The sequence below is a fragment of the Bombina bombina genome, chromosome 4, assembly GCF_027579735.1.
Source record: "Bombina bombina isolate aBomBom1 chromosome 4, aBomBom1.pri, whole genome shotgun sequence".
NCBI classification, from domain to species: Eukaryota; Metazoa; Chordata; class Amphibia; order Anura; family Bombinatoridae; genus Bombina; species Bombina bombina.
In genome coordinates this window covers 517,797,927-517,814,583 of record NC_069502.1, presented here as the reverse complement: position 1 = coordinate 517,814,583, position 16,657 = coordinate 517,797,927, and the positions used below count along the sequence as shown (strand labels likewise).

General features: G+C 36.4%; 1 protein-coding gene across 2 annotated transcripts in view; it reads right to left on the bottom strand.

Annotated features, from left to right (window-relative positions):
* Window positions 1–16,657, bottom strand: part of RIMS1 (regulating synaptic membrane exocytosis 1) — an 831,266-nt gene that overhangs the window by 515,784 nt on the left and 298,825 nt on the right. For both annotated transcript variants that reach the window (XM_053710432.1, XM_053710433.1), the window contains one exon: window positions 13,449–13,786. In XM_053710432.1, the coding sequence (XP_053566407.1) occupies window positions 13,449–13,786 (338 nt within the window). The remainder of the gene's footprint in view (window positions 1–13,448; window positions 13,787–16,657) is intronic.

The following is a 16,657-nucleotide window of genomic DNA, read 5'->3' as shown; positions in this document are numbered from 1 at the left end:
TAGTGTTGAGTTTAGCCAGGGGTCTTGTAATTTAATAGTGGAGGGATTGTTACAGAAAGGGTTCTGGTGATTTAGGTTTTTTTAGTTGGTTTTGTTATTTGCATTGGGGTTGTGGAAATTTTGTGGGTTGTTAGTGGGGAGTTTTTGGTGTTAGGAGTTTTGCCAGCTTATTGGTTAATAGCTGAGCAACAGGCGTTATGGTGGTAAGGAAGTAAATAGAGGGTTTTTTTGCATTCGATTTGTGATGGTTTAGGGGTTAATACAGGTTAGGAGGTTTTAGCTGCAGGAGGGTTCATGTGATGGTGAGTTGTGGTGGTTTATAGGTTATATGTGATGGATGGTATGCCAGTTTAGGGGTTAATAGTGTTGCCAGAGCACAAACTAACACAATGTATATCACTCCTAAAATGATTGCAAAGCACAACCAAAAATGAACCAACTACTGTAATATCAGTGCAAAAATGTGTTGGTAGCAACCAGATAGCTTGTAGGTAAATTTCAGCATTGTTGTACAGTTTTGGGAATGTGGGGAATAATAGAGATAGCTGTAACCTAACAAGAAGGATGCCTACAGTCTTGGAAATTGATTTCCAATCAGAACCATGAGTGAAAGGGAGACTGCACATACCACACCCCATGACCAAAAACCTAACATCCTGGGGTATACATACATATTACACAGACAATAAGTAAAACAATTCTCAGTAAAATATTAAAAAACAAATAGATTGTATTTAAAAACTAGTTGGCAGTGACATTACTGAAATAAATTGTTATCAGTGATAATTAAAAAATATATAATTACAGTTAATAAATAAAATGTACCTTTATTGATGATTGGCATGCCTATATAAAAGATAGAACAGTTGGAAAAATACAGAGAACATTTAAATAAATAAGCTAAACAAATTAGACCATGGCCAAGTCTTAACTAGAGATGGGTGAACATTTTGCAACATTCCAATAATGAAACAAATTTTAACACGTTCGTTTGCCTTGAATTTTGAATGTTTGTACAAAATTCTAACATTCATTTAATGTAATAGTATTTCCAATACTTTCTTTAAATGTAATATTTGATTTGAATTTTTCTAATAATTCGATTTGAATTATGCAATAAATTTTAATTTATATATTTGTAATAGTATTTATAATGCTTTCTTTAAATGTAATATTCAAATTATACAATATTTCAAATAGAAACATTCAAATTTATATATTTGTATCTATTGTGTATCAATTTACTAAATTCCCTATCACATGAACTATTGAACTTCTGAATTGTATTTGTTAAGTAGAATGTTAGGTACGAAATTTTGAATGTGGACATTCAATCTAAATATAAACATTCGAATTTGAAAGTGACATATAAAAACTGTATATAGATTTTGATTATAGAATTTTTAAGAATATTCGTTCTTATAAATATTTGATTATGTAAATCGAATTTCTACAATAACATTCGTTCCAACATTCGAATTAGAATATAAACACATTCGCCCATCCTTAGTCTTAACCAACCACTAAGGAATCAACTGAGATGAAAGTACAAGGCAGCCCAATGACAGAAGACTTTGTAACATTGGTTTAGTGAAAAAAAAGTGAAGTTTTGGATGCTGTAGTTCTTGTTTGGGAAAAAAAGGAAGACAAAAAACTTAGAAAAAAGATATTTGTACAAAGGAAAAAAATGTACTTACCAGCAGTGAAAAATATTTTTTTATAATTTGCATTAATTTGCAAATCTATACCTCCCAACATTTGTGGCTGGGTACCCAGGACTCACGAGGTTGAGGGGGCCTGACACAGTTTTGTGGACAAGGCTGCATCAGGAGGGAGAAGGATTGTGGGTAGTTAGTGTGTATGTGTGAGTGGTTCATAGGCATGACTAAGGGAATCCTGCAAATCAAGAGCCAAGGCTGATTCTAAGTGACAGAATTAGTGACTGTCTCCCCCAAATCAGGTTAGTTAGGAGGTCTGCTAATCCAATGATAAAAAATGCCAACACAGAATAGATGACAAAAATTTTTTATCTGTGTATTAGTGCATTTTAACAATACATGTGGCTTATTAAAAATTATTACATTTTACAATTTATATCTTAAACGTTTCAGAGTCTTATAAGATATGGTATTAAAAAGATAATATTAATTAAATGTAGTTTGATAATTATTATACATTTTGCATTTTATAAAATAGCTATTTTGGCCATAGAAACTGTATTTATTTTATGAAAGATGATAGATTTTGTATTTAAGTACTGCATTTCAGTAATATTCTACTGCTTTTACTATGGAAAAATCACATTAGATATTTAATATAAATCTGTGTAAACATATTTCAGACTTTAGAGCCTGGGTTTTCACACATAAAAGAGATGTGCACAATAAGGCCTAGATTTAGAGTTCGGCGGTAGCCGTCAAAACCAGCGTTAGAGGCTCCTAACGCTGGTTTTGGGCGCCCGCTGGTATTTGGAGTCAGTGATTAAAGGGTCTAACGCTCACTTTACAGCCGCGACTTTTCCATACCGCAGATCCCCCTACGCCATTTGCGTAGCCTATCTTTTCAATGGGATCTTTCTAACGCTGGTATTTAGAGTCGTTTCTGCAGTGAGCGTTAGAGCTCTAACGACAAGATTCCAGCCGCCTGAAAATAGCAGGAGTTAAGAGCTTTCTGGCTAACGCCGGTTCATAAAGCTCTTAACTACTGTACCCTAAACTACACTAACACCCATAAACTACCTATGTACCCCTAAACCGAGCTCCCCCCACATCGCCGCCACTCGATTAAAATTTTTAACCCCTAATCTGCCGACCGCCACCTATGTTATACTTATGTACCCCTAATCTGCTGCCCCTAACCCCGCCGACCCCTATATTATATTTATTAACCCCTAACTTGCCCCACACAACGTCGCCGCAAGCTACTTAAAATAATTAACCCCTAATCTTCCGACCGCAAATCGCCGCCACCTACGTTATCCCTATGTACCCCTAATCTTCTGCCCCTAACATCGCCGACCCCTATGTTATATTTATTAACCCCTAATCTGCCCCCCACAACGTCGCCGACACCTACCTACACTTATTAACCCCTAATCTGCCGACCGGACCTGAGTGCTACTATAATAAAGTTATTAACCCCTAATCCGCCTCACTAACCCTATCATAAATAGTATTAACCCCTAATCTGCCCTCCCTAACATCGCCGACACCTACCTTCAATTATTAACCCCTAATCTGCCGACCGGAGCTCACCGCTATTCTAATAAATGTATTAACCCCTAAAGCTAAGTCTAACCCTAACACTAACACCCCCCTAAGTTAAATATAATTTTTATCTAACGAAATAAATTAACTCTTATTAAATAAATGATTCCTATTTAAAGCTAAATACTTACCTGTAAAATAAATCCTAATATAGCTACAATATAAATTACATTTATATTATAGCTATTTTAGGATTAATATTTATTTTACAGGTAACTTTGTATTTATTTTAACCAGGTACAATAGCTATTAAATAGTTAAGAACTATTTAATAGTTACCTAGTTAAAATAATTACAAATTTACCTGTAAAATAAATCCTAACCTAAGATATAATTAAACCTAACACTACCCTATCAATAAAATAATTAAATAAACTACCTACAATTACCTACATTTAACCTAACACTACACTATCAATAAATTAATTAAACACAATTGCTACAAATAAATACAATTAAATAAACTATCTAAAGTACAAAAAATAAAAAAGAACTAAGTTACAGAAAATAAAAAAAATATTTACAAACATAAGAAAAATATTACAACAATTTTAAACTAATTACACCTACTCTAAGCCCCCTAATAAAATAACAAAGACCCCCAAAATAAAAAATTCCCTACCCTATTCTAAATTTAAAAAGTTACAAGCTCTTTTACCTTACCAGCCCTGAACAGGGCCCTTTGCGGGGCATGCCCCAAGAAGTTCAGCTCTTTTGCCTGTAAAAGAAAACATACAATACCCCCCCCCCCAACATTACAACCCACCACCCACATACCCCTAATCTAACCCAAACCCCCCTTAAATAAACCTAACACTAATCCCCTGATGATCTTCCTACCTTGTCTTCACCATGCCAGGTTCACCGATCCGTCCTGGCTCCAAGATCTTCATCCAACCCAAGCGGGGGCTAGACATCCACTGAAGAAGTCCAGAAGAGGGTCCAAAGTCTTCCTCCTATCCGGCAAGAAGAGGACATCCGGACCGGCAAACATCTTCTCCAAGCGGCATCTTCTATGTTCTTCCATCCGATGACGACCGGCTCCATCTTGAAGACCTCCAGCGCGGATCCATCCTCTTCTTCCGACGACTAGACGACGAATGACGGTTCCTTTAAGGGACGTCATCCAAGATGGCGTCCCTCGAATTCCGATTGGCTGATAGGATTCTATCAGCCAATCGGAATTAAGGTAGGAATTTTCTGATTGGCTGATGGAATCAGCCAATCAGAATCAAGTTCAATCCGATTGGCTGATCCAATCAGCCAATCAGATTGAGCTCGCATTCTATTGGCTGTTCCGATCAGCCAATAGAATGCGAGCTCAATCTGATTGGCTGATTTGATCAGCCAATCGGATTGATCTTGATTCTGATTGGCTGATTCCATCAGCCAATCAGAAAATTCCTACCTTAATTCCGATTGGCTGATAGAATCCTATCAGCCAATGGGACGCCATCTTGGATGACGTCCCTTAAAGGAACCGTCATTCGTCGTCTAGTCGTCGGAAGAAGAGGATGGATCCGCGCTGGAGGTCTTCAAGATGGAGCCGGTCGTCATCGGATGGAAGAACATAGAAGATGCCGCTTGGAGAAGATGTTTGCCGGTCCGGATGTCCTCTTCTTGCCGGATAGGAGGAAGACTTTGGACCCTCTTCTGGACTTCTTCAGTGGATGTCTAGCCCCCGCTTGGGTTGGATGAAGATCTTGGAGCCAGGACGGATCGGTGAACCTGGCATGGTGAAGACAAGGTAGGAAGATCATCAGGGGATTAGTGTTAGGTTTATTTAAGGGGGGTTTGGGTTAGATTAGGGGTATGTGGGTGGTGGGTTGTAATGTTGGGGGGGGGGGTATTGTATGTTTTCTTTTACAGGCAAAAGAGCTGAACTTCTTGGGGCATGCCCCGCAAAGGGCCCTGTTCAGGGCTGGTAAGGTAAAAGAGCTTGTAACTTTTTAAATTTAGAATAGGGTAGGGAATTTTTTATTTTGGGGGTCTTTGTTATTTTATTAGGGGGCTTAGAGTAGGTGTAATTAGTTTAAAATTGTTGTAATATTTTTCTTATGTTTGTAAATATTTTTTTATTTTCTGTAACTTAGTTCTTTTTTTTTTTTTGTACTTTAGATAGTTTATTTAATTGTATTTATTTGTAGCAATTGTGTTTAATTAATTTATTGATAGTGTAGTGTTAGGTTAATTGTAGGTAATTGTAGGTAGTTTATTTAATTATTTTATTGATAGGGTAGTGTTAGGTTTAATTATATCTTAGGTTAGGATTTATTTTACAGGTAAATTTGTAATTATTTTAACTAGGTAACTATTAAATAGTTCTTAACTATTTAATAGCTATTGTACCTGGTTAAAATAAATACAAAGTTACCTGTAAAATAAATATTAATCCTAAAATAGCTATAATATAATTATAATTTATATTGTAGCTATATTAGGGTTTATTTTACAGGTAAGTATTTAGCTTTAAATAGGAATCATTTATTTAATAAGAGTTAATTTATTTCGTTAGATAAAAATTATATTTAACTTAGGGGGGTGTTAGTGTTAGGGTTAGACTTAGCTTTAGGGGTTAATACATTTATTAGAATAGCGGTGAGCTCCGGTCGGCAGATTAGGGGTTAATAATTGAAGGTAGGTGTCGGCGATGTTAGGGAGGGCAGATTAGGGGTTAATACTATTTATGATAGGGTTAGTGAGGCGGATTAGGGGTTAATAACTTTATTATAGTAGCGCTCAGGTCCGGTTGGCAGATTAGGGGTTAATAAGTGTAGGTAGGTGTCGGCGACGTTGTGGGGGGCAGATTAGGGGTTAATAAATATAACATAGGGGTCGGCGATGTTAGGGCAGCAGATTAGGGGTACATAGGGATAACGTAGGTGGCGGCGGTTTACGGAGCGGCAGATTAGGGGTTAAAAGTGTAATGCAGGGGTCAGCGATAGCGGGGGCGGCAGATTAGGGGTTAATAAGTGTAAGGCTAGGGGTGTTTAGACTCGGGGTACATGTTAGAGTGTTAGGTGCAGACGTAGGAAGTGTTTCCCCATAGGAAACAATGGGGCTGCGTTAGGAGCTGAACGCTGCTTTTTTGCAGGTGTTAGGTTTTTTTTCAGCTCAAACAGCCCCATTGTTTCCTATGGGAGAATCGTGCACGAGCACATTTTTGAGGCCGGCCGCGTCCGTAAGCAACTCTGGTATCGAGAGTTGTATTTGCGGTAAAAATGCTCTACGCTCCTTTTTTGGAGCCTAACGCAGCATTTGTTTGAACTCTCGATACCAGAGTTAAATTTATGGTGCGGCCAGAAAAAAACCCGCGGAGCGTTAACAGCCCTTTTACCGCCAAACTCCAAATCTAGCCGTTAGATTTTTCATTTCAGATTGTGATTTTGGTCCCTAGTGTAATGTGGAGAACAGACTTCAAATAGTGTGGTACACTACAATACAGCAAAACTGGAGATACTGAGAAATGTAAAGCAAGTATAGTTACAATATGCAGATAAATAAAAAATACCACAGTGTAGAAAATGTAAAAAAAAAATAAGTTCGAGTCTAAAACTAGTCAAATATTTTATCACAGAATCATTTTCAGAAAAAAAAAGGAATTCAAGGAACAAACTGTTCTAATGTGTGATATTCAGGTAACAACGCAATATTAAAATGCTCTACCTATCGGCTAGATTAGGAGTTTTGTCGGTAATGACCCGAAAAGCTAACGTCGGCTTTTTTCTGGCCGCACCATAAAAATAACTCTGGTATTGAGAGTCCACATAAAGGCTGCGTTAGGCTCCAAAAAAGGAGCGTAGAGCATATTTAACGCAGCTTCAACTCTCGATACCAGAGTTGCTTACGCAAGCGGCCAGCCTCAAAAACGTGCTCGTGCACGATTCCCCCATAGGAAACAATGGGGCTGTTTGAGCTGAAAAAAAACCTAACACCTGCAAAAAAGCCGCGTTCAGCTCCTAACGCCGCCCCATTGTTTGCTATGCGGAAACACTTCCTACGTCTGCACCTAACACTCTAACATGTACCCCGAGTCTAAACACCCCTAACCTTACACTTATTAACCCCTAATCTGCCGCCCCCGCTATCGCTGACCCCTGCATATTATTATTAACCCCTAATCTGCCGCTCCGTAAACCGCCGCTACTTACATTATCCCTATGTACCCCTAATCTGCTGCCCTAACATAGCCGACCCCTATATTATATTTATTAACCACTAATCTGCCCCCCACAACGTCGCCTCCACCTGCCTACACTTATTAACCCCTAATCTGCCGAGCGGACCTGAGCGCTACTATAATAAAGTTATTAACCCCTAATCCGCCTCACTAACCCTATAATAAATAGTATTAACCCCTAATCTGCCCTCCCTAACATCGCCGACACCTAACTTCAATTATTAACCCCTAATCTGCCGACTGGAGCTCACCGCTATTCTAATAAATGTATTAACCCCTAAAGCTAAGTCTAACCCTAACACTAACACCCCCCTAAGTTAAATATAATTTACATCTAACGAAATTAATTATCTCTTATTAAATAAATTATTCCTATTTAAAGCTAAATACTTACCTGTAAAATAAATCCTAATTTAGCTACAATATAAATTATAATTACAATGTAGCTATTTTAGGATTAATATTTATTTTACAGGCAACTTTGTAATTATTTTAACCATGTACAATAGCTATTAAATAGTTAAGAACTATTTAATAGTTACCTAGTTAAAATAATTACAAAATTACCTGTAAAATAAATCCTAACCTAAGTTAGAATTAAACCTAACACTATACTATCATTAAATTAATTAAATAAAATACCTACAATTACCTACAATTAAACCTAACACTACACTATCAATAAATAAATTAAATACAATTCCTACAAATAACTACAATGAAATAAACTAACTAAAGTACAAAAAATAAAAAAGAACTAAGTTACAAAAAATAAAAAAATATTTACAAACATAAGAAAAATATTACAACAATTTTAAACTAATTACACCTACTCTAAGCCCCCTAATAAAATAACAAAGACCCCCAAAATAAAAAATGCCCTACCCTATTCTAAATTACTAAAGTTCAAAGCTCTTTTACCTTACCAGCCCTGAACAGGGCCCTTTGCGGGGCATGCCCCAAGAAGTTCAGCTCTTTTGCCTGTAAAAAAAAACATACAATACCCCCCCCAACATTACAACCCACCACCCACATACCCCTAATCTAACCCAAACCCCCCTTAAATAAACCTAACACTAAGCCCCTGAAGATCATCCTACCTTGTCTTCACCTCACCAGGTATCACCGATCCGTCCTGGCTCCAAAATCTTCATCCAACCCAAGCGGGGGCTGGCGATCCATCATCCGGTGGCTGAAGAGGTCCAGAAGAGGCTCCAAAGTCTTCATCCTATCCGGGAAGAAGAGGCGATCCGGACCGGCAACCATCTTGATCCAAGCGGCATCTTCTATCTTCATCCGATGACGACCGGCTCCATCCTGAAGACCTCCACCGCGGACCCATCTTCTTCCGGCGACGTCCAACTGAAGAATGACGGTTCCTTTAAGGGACGTCATCCAAGATGGCGTCCCTCGAATTCCGATTGGCTGATAGGATTCTATCAGCCAATCGGAATTAAGGTAGGAAAATTCTGATTGGCTGATGGAATCAGCCAATCAGAATCAAGTTTAATCCGATTGGCTGATCCAATCAGCCAATTAGATTGAGCTTGCATTCTATTGGCTGTTCCGATCAGGGCTGGTAAGGTAAAAGAGCTTTGAACTTTAGTAATTTAGAATAGGGTAGGGCATTTTTTTATTTTGGGGGTCTTTGTTATTTTATTAGGGGGCTTAGAGTAGGTGTAATTAGTTTAAAATTGTTGTAATATTTTTCTTATGTTTGTAAATATTTTTGTATTTTTTGTAACTTAGTTCTTTTTTATTTTTTGTACTTTAGTTAGTTTATTTCATTGTAGTTATTTGTAGATATTGTATTTAATTAATGTATTGATAGTGTAGTGTTAGGTTTAATTGTAGGTAATTATAGGTATTTTATTTAATTAATTTAATGATAGTATAGTGTTAGGTTTAATTGTAACTTAGGTTAGGATTTATTTTACAGGTAATTTTGTAATTATTTTAACTAGGTAGCTATTAAATAGTTCTTAACTATTTAATAGCTATTGTACCTGGTTAAAATAATTACAAAGTTGCCTGTAAAATAAATATTAATCCTAAAATAGCTACAATGTAATTATAATTTATATTGTAGCTATATTAGGATTTATTTTACAGGTAAGTATTTAGCTTTAAATAGGAATAATTTATTTAATAAGAGTTAATTTATTTCGTTAGATTAAAATTATATTTAATTTAGGGGGGTGTTAGTGTTAGGGTTAGACTTAGCTTTAAGGGTTAATACATTTATTAGAATAGCGGTGAGCTCCGGTCGGCAGATTAGGGGTTAATAATTGAAGTTAGGTGTCGGCGATGTTAGGGAGGGCAGATTAGGGGTTAATAACTTTATTATAGTAGCGGTGCGGTCCGCTCGGCAGATTAGGGGTTAATAAGTGTAGGCAGGTGGAGGCGACGTTGAGGGGGGGCAGATTAGGGGTTAATAAATATAATATAGGGGTCGGCGGTGTTAGGGGCAGCAGATTAGGGGTACATAAGGATAACTTAAGTAGCGGCGCTTTGCAGTCGGCAGATTAGGGGTTAATTATTGTAGGTAGCTGGCGGCGACGTTGTGGGGGGCAGATTAGGGGTTAATAAATATAATATAGGGGTTGGTGGTGTAAGGGGCAGCAGATTAGGGGTACATAGCTATAATGTAGGTGGCGGCGGTTTGCGGTCGGCAGATTAGGGGTTAATTATTGTAGGTAGCTGGCGGCGACGTTGTGGGGGGCAGATTAGGGGTTAATAAATATAATACAGGGGTCGGCGGTGTTAGGGGCAGCAGATTAGGGGTACATAAGTATAACGTAGGTGGCGGTCGGCAGATTAGGGGTTAAAAAATGTAATCGAGTGGCGGCGATGTGGGGGGCCTCGGTTTAGGGGTACATAGGTAGTTTATGGGTGTTAGTGTACTTTAGAGTACAGTAGTTAAGAGCTTTATGAACCGGCGTTAGCCCAAAAAGCTCTTAACTACTGACTTTTTTCTGCGGCTGGAGTTTTGTCGTTAGATTTCTAACGCTCACTTCAGACACGACTCTAAATACTGGAGTTAGAAAGATCCCATTGAAAAGATAGGATACGCAATTGACGTAAGGGGATCTGCGGTATGGAAAAGTCGCGGCTGAAAAGTGAGCGTTAGACCCTTTTTTGAGTGACTCCAAATACCGGAGTTAGCCTAAAACCAGCGTTAGGAGCCTCTAACGCTGGTTTTCACGGCTAACGCCAAACTCCAAATCTAGGCCTATGTGTTTAAAGGAACAGGAAACCCAAATATTTTCTTTCATGATTTAGAAAGAGCATGCAATTTTAAACAACTTTCTAATTTACTTCTATTATCTAATGTACGTCATTCTCTTGATATCGTTTGCTAAAAAGCATATCTAGATAGGCTCAGTAGCTGCTGATTGGTGGCTGCACATAGATGCCTCGCATGATTGGCTCACCCTTGTGCATTGCTATTTCTTCAACAAAGGATATCTAAAGAGTGAAGCATGAATGAAGCATTAAACAAATTAGATAATAAAAGTAAATTGGAATGTTGTTTAAGATTGTATTCTTTACTTGAATCATGAAAGAAAAATGTTGGGTTTAATGTCCCTTTAACACATACAAAGGGCTCAATTTACCAAAGCCCTAAGGCTGCAAGTTCTCACAAGAACTTGCTCGCCGTAATTTATCAAGCAGCAGTCACCAGACCGCTGCTTCCTTAACCTCTTCGCCACCTCTAAGGTGGCGAAATTCAATCTCCGCGGTCAAGTCTGACCGAGGAGATTGACAGCTCCTTCCCGCGCGTTATTGGCTGTGCGCGGGCAGGGGGCGGGATTGCACGCAAGCGCAAAATGTTGCAATGTTGATTACCTGCGGGTAATTTCGCCCCGCCACTGGCGAGCTGAGGCGTACAGGGGAATGTATACGTGCCCCTGTATGCCTCAGATTTGATAAATCTAGCACAAAGGGTCTAACACATAGAATGGAAATGCACTACTGGGACTTAGCTAAACATACCTGGTGAGCAAATGACAAGAGGCATATACAATACCTTGGTTTTGTGATTTTTAGTTACCACAATCCTACATTCAAAATCTTTACCTACTGAAAATAACACAAAATTGTAATCATCTTTGTTCATTTCCCAGTTTTTCAAACCAAGAACAAGATGTACAGGATTAAGCCAAAGAAAATGGCTATTTTGTGGATTTAGCAATGGCATCAGAGGTTAAGGAGAACTAGTGTGCAGTGATGCTAATAGGTGACTGTGCAATGAACCTGCTCCAAACCCATACAGATGTGTGTGTAGGTCTCCCTAAAGGATTAGAAGGGCATTAACACTATAGCCAGTGTGTTTGCAGGGTTATTGATTTCACTCATTTCTATCAGTGTAAAAATACTTATTATTACTTTAAAATGAACTTATTGTGCAAGTGGCATTTGTATCTACTTGGTGATGTGGCTTCCTAACACCACTTATTTTCCACATAAAAAACAAAGTTGCATTTGCAAACTTTCGGGGAATTCGTTAAAGGGACAGGAAACTCCAAAAATTTCTTTCATGATTTGGATAGAACATAAAATTTCAAAAACTTTCCATTTTACTTCTATTATCAAATTAGCTTAATTATCTTAATACCCTTTGCTGAAGGAACAGCATTGCAATACTGGCAGCTGGCTGAACACATCTAGTTAGCCAATCACAAGAAACAAATGTGTTCAGGCACCAATCAGCAACTAACTCCCACTAATATAAGGTAAGTTTGTATTCTTTTTAAACAAGGGATACCAAGAGAACGAAACACATTTGAAAATAAAAGTGAATTTAAAAGTGTCTTAAAATTACATACGCTATCTGAATCATGCAAGTTTAATTTTGACTTTCCTATCCCTTTAATAATTTGAAAAAGTGTTGACCTGGGTTTATGAAGTCCTTTTAGCTGTGGAATTTGATAAGTGAAAACATTTCCTTGTAAAAACTGGATTGTGATCAAACAGGAAAGGCACTTTGTAAAAAAGTGAACCAGCAATGAAAAAAGTGCTGCCTAAAAACAATGAAAATTGTTAAATGTGGATTGACATTGGAAAGAGTAGTCATTAATGTGCCAATAAGGATCAAACAATATATTGTGATCAACCCCTTAATTTCATGAAAGAAACAAATTGAAATGTACCTTAAAATTACACACATGGGGGCCGAATTATCAATGTGTGGGCGGACATGATCCGCTGTAGCGGATCATGTCCACCGCACATCGATAAATACCGAAAGCATGCGTTGTCGGCATTTATCATTGGACAAGCATTTCACTAGAATTACTTGTACAATGCTGGCCCCTACACATTCACGGTCAATTGGCCGCTAGCAGGAGGGTGTCAATCAATCCAATCGTATGCGATCGGACGGATTGCTGTCCGCCGTCTCAAAGGTGGAGGGCGAGTTAAGGAGCAGCGGTCTTAAGACCACTGCTTCTTAACTCCTGTTTCTGGCGAGCCTGAGGGCTCAAACGGAAACAGCAGCATTGGGGCCAATACGGGGCATGATAAATTGGCCCCTCTATCTGAACCTTGATGGTTACATTTTGGCTTTCAATTTAAAGAAGATAAAATTTTTAGCATTGTTCACTGCTGGCTGAAGTAATAATGCTTCTTCTTTGTCATCACCTTAGACATCAATTGCCTATTTCCACCAAGTACAACTGCAGTTTAGTACCATTTGCATAGCTATGTCTTGCAAATATGTTACTATTTTTATTAAGCTTCAAATACCTAACTCAGAGAAAAATAGAATAAAAAGATTTAAATTAGCCCAAGTTTCATATTAAAAACATTTATAAATCTGTTTTACACATATGCTCTAAAATATTTCACTTTCCAAACTAAGTAACCAATCAAACCTAAATAATAATTTAAAATGTGTCTAATGATTTACAAAGGTTCCATAAATTCACAAAAGTGTAATGACATATTGACATTTGGCCGTAATCGTTTACAATACACAGCACAAATGTGTTGAACATTACCTGTCTCTAGGTGGTTCACTTCTGGACCTTGAACCTTTTTGTTCCTGAACTGTGGACTGCAGAGATTGTCCAGAGTCTTTACTCCTATCAGACTGTAAACTAGGAGAGGTTTCTTGAGAACCTGCCGTTGCTGCAGTACATAAAGGGGTTTGAGACCGAGATCTCTCTTGAAGTCTTGCTTTCTTTTCTCTTGGTGCATCAGTGTTAGCCCCAGTAGTGGTATCACTGAGTGTCCCATCCTGAGATGAAGCCAACTGTGCCCCACTTCCAAAAAACCAATCGCCAGATTTTGTTAGAATTTCTTGTTGCTTTCGACACAAATTGCATACCCACATAACCTAATAGAACACAACAAAAATATATTGTTATAAATAATTCCATACGCAATTACTAAATAAAAACATTGTTATAAAAAAAAAAATTGCAATATAAATTATTAATTTTGTCCCCTGTTCTTTTAATTTAATTAGGAAAATTGTGGGCTCTTTCATTCCTGTTAAAAATAGAAGTGCAGAATTTGCCATACATCTATTGGTTGCACACTCTAGTGAACCATTTATAACTGTCCATTTATTCAACATACTGTAAAATATTCTAAATAATACATAGAATATATCTATATATTTTACAGAAGGTTTCATTATTTAGTCATTTTTTAAAATATTTGTTATGTAATATTTCAATAATGCACCTTAAGGATACTAAGTTTTCATGTGCACTAACCCAACCTCGTTAATATCTAAATCGAAAAGCATGATAAGCAAAACAAATATTTTACATTTCTTTGTTCTTCACATAGAAAAGAATGTACTTTTTATTATTAAATATATATTTTTATAGATAGATGAGAGATAGATAGATAGATAGATAGATAGATAGATAGATAGATAGATAGATATGCAGGTATAGGTATATACACATATATATAGAAATATGTATTTAAGAATAAAGATCACATTATCCTGTAATTGAAGAACATGGGAATGTGAAATATTTACAGTAAATATACAGTAGAACACATAAATACATATGTACACACATAAATACATATATACACACATATAACATAAATACACACACACACATATATATATACATATCTATCTATCTATATATATATATATATATATATATATATATACACACACATATACATATTTAGACATATATATGTATGTATCTCTATTTAAAAAGCCCTTTAAAATGTACTTTAACTTGTAATACGTGCTGCTTCTGACACACGCAAGCACCCATGATAAACAATTTATTTATTATTATTATCAGGTATTTGTAGAGCGAATGGGGCCAAATACCGACATTTCCGTGCAACCCTTAAGACCACTGCTCCTTAACTCATACGCCTCCTCTGAGGCCGCGGACAGTAATCCGCCTGATCGTGAATGACTAGGTTGAATGACACCGTCTGCTAGCGCCTGATTGGCCACAAATCTACAGGGGGTGGCATTGCACAAGCAGTTCACCAGAACAGCTTGAGCACTGTTAAATGCCGACAACGTATGCTGTCGGCATTCAGCGATGTCTGGCGGACATGATCCGCTATAGTGGATCATGTCTGCCAAACATTGATAATTCGGCCCCTTAGTGTTTAACGTCCCTTTATTATTTTAATTTGCTGATCTAAAACACTAACTTACATGTTGCTTATTTGTCAGTCAAGCTTGTGCACAAGGCCATACAGGCCATTCACACTTTCTTTTATTGTCCTTTAATTTGAAACTTGCAGCTATTGTCTAACCATAATACAAGGATCCCAATTTCAAAATAATTAAGTATAATCTCTATAAAGTTTAGCAAAAAATATTTCTCAATATTGTTTAAAGGTAAGCATCTTTTAGCTGTTTTTTGAATTTATGTTAAAAAGCACATCGCTGCACTTATTTATACAGTCTAAATATTTGTTCTTAAAGGATAAAAATAAGTGTGTGATTTTTCTTGTAAATCGGATCTAAAATAGACATGTCTCACACGATTTGCATATTGCACGTTAAATATAAACAAGGTACCAGCATCTCAAACTTTGTAAAGGAAAATAATTAACATTAGATATGAAACAGACTATAGCATGTTTTCTGTAAATAAGAATTATAAAATCACCCATTGAAAATAAATGAAGGGACATAAAAGTGGATTTTTTATTTCCAGTATGTTTTTTAATTCCATTTCACCAATATTTACTCGAGTATACAAAAATGGACTTAAAAATCCTTTTTTATTTTTGTAAGGAGGGTAATATCACTTTAAACACTACCAACATGTCACACATGAATGCACCTTTAAAGGAAAGTAAAAGGGGCATTGCAAAATTCACAATGCAGTTTAAATGGTTAAAACAAAAGCAAATTCCCTGCTCTTGAAAGGAGAAATGTTGACATATTTTATAAATTTTAAACTGAGAACCATTTAAACCCCTTTACTACTAAGTCATCTCAGACCCCTGTGCTAGAGTTATTATTAGTAATTTGATAATCATTGCATTGTTGCATTTAAAACATCAGTTTTAGCGCTTTTTTTTGGAGGTACCCATGATTTTTTTCAGCAGGCCAAGAAAATAACTTGTTTGCAGAAATAATTTAATAGGTGAGAATAGCACCTTATACAATGCAAAATAAGTATCATGTTCTACATGGTAAAGACACTATGGTAAGCCCTGACCCCTGAGTTCCTAAGAGATCTATGGGTGTCCCTCACTTTCCCTTGCTTGCTGCCACCAGCCAATAAAATTTAGCTTGGTACGGCTGAATTTTCTCTAAGCTTTGCAGCTGTGAAATACAACTCCAACTTTTATTTGGTTTTATATATATATATATATATATATATATATATATATATATATATATATATATATATATATATATATATATATATATATATATATATATATATATCTGTGTGTATATCTATCTTTTTTTTAAGTAAATTATCTACAATGCTTGATATATTTTGCAGCCCCCTTTTGTGAAAACTAGTCTTTATATTATAATTACAAATATTACCAGTTATAAGATGGCAGAGGTGGTGGTACTCCAAAAAAAAGCCTTGTATATATATTTATATATAGTATACACACATTATATTATATTTCTCTTTCTGTGTATATATATATATATATATATATATATATATATATATATATATATATATATATATATATATATATACATACACACAGGTGAAACTCGAAAAATTAG